General features: G+C 30.6%; 1 protein-coding gene across 4 annotated transcripts in view; it reads left to right on the top strand.

The window, feature by feature from the left end:
• The window catches only part of ATP8A (ATPase phospholipid transporting 8A1), a 213,671-nt gene extending 207,944 nt beyond the window's left edge, over nt 1–5,727 (top strand). For 3 of the 4 annotated variants that reach the window (XM_085959246.1, XM_085959247.1, XM_085959250.1), the window contains exons 22-23: nt 1,818–1,909; nt 5,522–5,727. In XM_085959246.1, the coding sequence (XP_085815372.1) occupies nt 1,818–1,909; nt 5,522–5,619 (190 nt within the window). In that variant the 3' untranslated portion in view covers nt 5,620–5,727. Of the gene's footprint in view, nt 1–959; nt 992–1,817; nt 1,910–5,521 lie in introns of all 4 variants that reach the window. The other variant, XM_085959249.1, reaches the window with a different exon arrangement.
• The last annotated feature ends 273 nt before the right edge of the window (nt 5,728–6,000 follow it).

The following is a 6,000-nucleotide window of genomic DNA, read 5'->3' on the forward strand; positions in this document are numbered from 1 at the left end:
GTATGGATAAAACTTAGGGAATTTTAAAATTACCCAATCCTCACTGAACGCACTCATTGTATAATATTGCATTGAATTTTAGAATAATTTACAATTTAGAGTTTACAATTTACTTATGTTTAAAAAATAATATTATTTATGATTCCTGATTAGATTTTCTAGTTATATCAGCGATTCCCAACCTCAAATGGGTTGCATTTTCAAATTTGTTTTAAAATACAATACAATGTTGATGCTTAGTAATTCCGCAAAACAAAAATTTCCGTAAAATTATAAATATTTACAAAAAAATGATTGTTCCTAACTTTTATAAATTTCATAAATTATGACATAGATTGTTTGTGATATTTTCAAAGTGAGGTCAGACTTTCCACCCATGATGACTGCACATTGCAGCAATTTTCCCCCCTATGTACACCGTGCAACACACACTGCACCGTATGTCTTTTACGAATTGCTACGGCCGAAAGGTGGATAGGCGTGCAGGGGTGATTCTGAGGAATTATTACGTTTGACCCCCCCCCCCCATACACATGTCTACCTTTCCACCCTAGCGATTATCGGAGCCATACGGTAGATTGTGCGTTGCGCGGTATAAGAAGAGGAAAAGTTGCTGCGACGTGTGGTCGTCATGGGCAAACAGACTTATTGTATTATTTTACTCGACTTTGACACAATATTTTATTTTTTATATTGTAGTTATTTAAATTGGGAACCGCTGATTTAACTTCATAAGAACAATGTGTTCATATGAACAATTAATTATTTCCATTTTTTCCATAGACATTTTTTTAAAATAGCAAAGTTAAAATATTAAAATGTAGTATTATCAATTATTTTGCTTGATTTATATTATTATACTTTATGGTGTTTAGTAATTTTCCAGAAAACTTTTATTCCACTGTTTTGGGTTATTGACATATATTATTGTGTTTTACTATTGTGCGACGTGGTGGCAGGCCTGTGCATGCATTGGAACGCCTCTCTCGGTGTAAGTATCGACCGGTGTGGCCCTCGACTACCCCTGGATGTCTTCTGAATTTTCTTTTACCGTTGTGACCCCCATCTTTCTTAGGAATGCTTTTGTGTTTTTGTCCGACCACTAGTGTCAAATGTTTTATTACGTCATTTTGTGCATGAGCGGATTGCAGCCATTTATCAATAATAAATAAAAAGAAAATCAAGTAAATTTATTTAAAATATTAATATTTCAATAATATACACATTTATTAATGAAACAGTATATATCTTAATTTAAACTAAATTTGTTGTTGTGATTTGATACATACACTCTTTTATATACTTTTTATTTCTTCTGTGGTTAGATAATAAAATATTTAATTCTTTTATTTCATTGAATAGTAAAGTTGTGATATATATTTAAGATTGAAAAATGGTTGTATTTTATCCATTGCTAAATATTTTTTCTAACACATACAGGTATTCTTGGATTTAGAATTAATTGTGTAATAATTGATGTTAAATATGTCTTTTTAGATAATCTATGACTAAAAGATTATCGTTGATCAGTTTAATAAGCCGTATTTCGGCTTGTGGCAGAGTTCATATCAAACCTGAACATTGATTATGAATCAAGAACTACCTGTATTGACAATATTCGTGTTTTGTACTTTCGCTACGTTTAAATTACTGTGAATGTCTTGTGCTTACCTGTTATCATGCCGTATTGTCTGACGCATGCGCTTTTAACCAACCCTAATACTGTAGAATTAGCGGAGGTTAGTTGGAAGGGACATAAACATAAGATGCAGAAAGCATGTGCTAAGTATTTTTGGCGTTGTTACCCGTGTCGCCAGGTTAACTGAGACCGCCCGTCTGCTCAAAAACGTTCGAAGCGTCTTCAGTCGCCGGTCCAACACTCGGGTAAATATGGAGGTGGAACTCTCACGTGAGTATTATTTTGTCACTATCTTTTTTTTCTTTTCAAAACGTGCTATTTTGTTTTCGTTTGTTGAACAAAACTAAAATTTTAGACTGGTTAAGCACAAGACTTTTTTTTGACATGGTTTTTTTATTCTCATTTTAAAAATGGATATTCAACCTTATAGTTCAATTAAATTTTTAAAATTTTATAGATATGTATTTTAATTACATAGGTACCTAATTGGGTTCACATTTTTATTTAAAATAATGTCTTTAGTTACTACTTTATTTATAGTTTAATAGAATGTTGTCATAGATAAACATTAACTATTGATATTATATTATGTTCTAAAATTTAAGAATAAAAGGGCCAGTACCCGTGCATGGATTTACTGCCAACAATTGCACATAAATTAAACTATCACAGCAATAAAACTGCTGACTGTGTCACTGATCTCATTATTCAGTCGTAAGCGAGACGCGTTGTCATCATTATGTGGTGCTATTTGACAGGTTGTGAATGTCGATAAATGTCAGAATCAATGGTCTACGCGATGTATTTAGAATTTTTTCCGGCACGTTCACCACTATTGTTCTACTACGCAGATGCACATGTCGCGCAAGTTGCAACTGTCACATAAAAATTCAGAAGCCACTAAACTTTTTTGATCTATTACTGCCAGCAGTAAATCCATGCAGTGTAAACGAGCTATAAGATACTATTTTGAAATTACAGTTGATGATGTAACAAAACTCTTAATTGGTAATTGAAATAAATGACAATTATAACACATTTGTGTTATTAGCTTGAAATGTAACTAATATATCCATTTTATAATGAGAAAAGTATCGTGTCATTAATGGCTATACATTTGTAGATAAACACATCCATTTACTTAGTTCCTTTAATATTACCATGTTTATAATGTGAAACATTGTTTAGATTCGGATACACATACATTTATATATAATATCAAAGTGTGATGAAAATGATGCAAAAAAGCAACATACTTAAAGTGTTACATAACACATACATCATACACTCTGATTATATTATTATTATGTAACATAATAATTAAAGAGTGTTACTGAAATTAAAGTTTACCTTATTTCACAAAGATGGTGAATTTTAAAGCTTTCTGTGTTGTTTATACACTTAGTGCTTAAACATTTTACTTCAAATGAACACATTCAATGTTATATTGCACCGTTTATGTTTTGCATATATTGGGTGGATGAATAATATAATATTTCCGCAATTGGGTAATATATTTATTTTTATAGACCTGAAAAAGAAAATATTAAGCAATTCTCACATTTTTATTTACTACTGTCATTGTCTGACATGTTAGGTTCTCTGTAGATATATACAATCCAGGCCAGATTTACCATAGGGCTGGGCTAAAGAGACTATAGTCAAGATCGGTAGGGGCTCTGAAGCCAGAGAAATTAACTGAAAAAATCTTGAGGTAGAGGAAGCATCTGCCTCCTGTGCCAAACTCAATAAAAAAAAGGACGGTATTTTAATATTAAAATATAATATTATTGAAATCAATTACACCAAAAAATATTTACAATACATAAATATATCGGATGCCACACCTGTTAATATATTATGGGAGGCTTTGTAAAAACCTTTAAGTATAAATATATTTTAAATAAATTTAAGTTGCCATGTGCACTTATGATGTCGTGCATCCCAGGTTCGAATCCCGTGTCTGGTAAATTAACATGTTGTTTCATTCAATGTGTGTTTGGACCGGAGTATGAACCTAATAGGTTAAGCAAGTGGCTAACATCCATTGTAAAAATATAAATTTGTTAATAAAACCTTCTGTGTGGAGGCCTATACAATCTTTTTAGGATCGGGCATGGTAAAAAAAAATATATATACTTATATAGAATAGTTTAGCGGCATGCATCAATGGAATCATTCTGTCAGAAACTGATTAAGATTCGCATGTTGCAATTGAAATGTCCATGGTCCCTTTGAGTGTAAATCTGGCCCTGTATGTAATAATTACATAATTATATACATTTTATATTACGTTGATATACATACAATATGTAGATTGAAAATTGGTTTTTAAATTTCACATTGGATGCTAGTTGGAATCGAGATAAAGAATAAATTGTAACAGTAGATCGTAGATACTGTATTTTGTTTGTTGATTGAGAGCATTTTGCAAACCACAGAATCCATAATAGTTATAAAATTTATCAACAGAAATACTTGACATACAATACTGTGAAGAAATAGGTTAATCTGGCCCATTTTAACCTGACCATAATGAAAACTATTAATAAATATTAAGTTAGGTTAGGTTAGATTTGGTTTTATAATGATAAATCATAATGTTATATAAATTATTAACATATAAATTAAAAAGATTACCAACTTCACAATACTGTATGTGTTTGTTAATCAGTTCTCCATGTTTTATTTCCAAATTTTTGTATTTTGAATTAATCTATTTGTAATTTTATCATGAATTTAAAAAATTAAATTATATGTATACTTGATAAAATAAACTCTGAGAATTTATTTATAACTACAAATAGAAAGTTACATTTTTTACAATATAAAAAAATGCACAGTTTTTTGTGAATTAGAAACAATTTGAAGAATAGTTTTTGGTACTGAATTTCATTGATCTTACATGAAACTGTTCTTATGCTAAATAATGTACTAATACGATGGCCCTGCCGAGCTCCCAGAGTTAGAATCCAGGGTCTGGAAAATTTTCATGTTTTTTTCCCAATATGTGTTTGGATCCAGAGCATGGACTTGATGGCTTGAGCAAGTGGTTAGCATCCATTTCTCGTGATAAAAACACTGTTAAGAAACCTCTTTGTGATGCAGATAAGATCCACATTGGATTGTAAATCCAATGAACAAACATGTACTGGAACAGTATTTGGTATATTTCTAATTTTGTCCAGATTCTGGACATTTTTGTCCATTTTGAAATTTAAAACTATTTAAATGCAGATATAGAAATATTTTACGGATAGGTAAATTTTTGAGCATATATGCTTCAATTGCAATATGTGTGATATCGATTTTCAACTTATTCTATATTAACGTTTTTCCGGTTTTAAGATTTTATTTCCTACAATTTAAATTTCAAATATTAAAAATTCAATTGAAAGTATGTATTGAAATTAAAAATTAGATGTATTTGAACACATTCAATTTGATTCATGGCAATTATTGAAATTAATTCCAGACCTATGTGTGCATTTCTATTTATAGATATTTTTAGAGTTCCCACAATGTGATTGTATAAGTTTTTTTGTTGCTTTGTGTTTACGCGTGTTCAAAATACTCTCTCGGAAAGAAAAACATTGTCAGTTCAAGAGAAAGGGAAAATTTTTGCAAAGGCGAAAGAACACGTTGACATAATATACTCCAAACCAATTTGTATGATTTTTTATTAAAAAATACAATACATAGTTTGTTTTGTAAGTTTTTTAAAAATTTAGGTTTCACTGAATGTATCTTGTATTTTTCGGTGTTTAATAAACACCAGTTCATGAACAGTTTGATATAAGATCGATGTTTTTTTTTGCATGATTCTGGTAAATCCCTGCATTCGTTATGAATAATATTGGTTTTATTTTGCTGACGAAATAGATGGATTCGCATTTTCACAAGAGGAAGGGGGCTCTGTCACTCAAACGGATGTCATTCGAGCATACGACACGAATATACCAAAGCCAGGCGGCATGTAGAAGAATTATGCGGTAGACTGTTAAACTGTCATTGCAGCCAACAAAATAATTTTATTATCTCTCTCGGCGTTAAAGTATGACACATCTTTTTCGGTATAATATGTGTACACTAAAGTATTAATCGTTGTCTTTGGTAATAATAGCTTTGTTACAACGTTGTATGTAGTAGTACTGTTAAGAAAGTAAAATAGATACAGTTATATATTACTATGTACACTGTATTAGATGTGTAAGCATTTGGGAGGTTACGTGCTGAGAGGTTGTCATACTGTGGTATAAATGAAATATTAAAAATACTTATAATGTAATTGACACATGTAGTATCTGTCAGTACGGCAAATGTCTCTGAAGCTGTTGGTCACGGATTCGAATTAAGTATCA

Source organism: Rhyacophila brunnea, unplaced genomic scaffold (assembly GCF_057557595.1).
Source record: "Rhyacophila brunnea isolate RB1 unplaced genomic scaffold, BYU_Rbru_1.0 scaffold_8, whole genome shotgun sequence".
In the NCBI taxonomy this organism is placed as follows: Eukaryota; Metazoa; Arthropoda; class Insecta; order Trichoptera; family Rhyacophilidae; genus Rhyacophila; species Rhyacophila brunnea.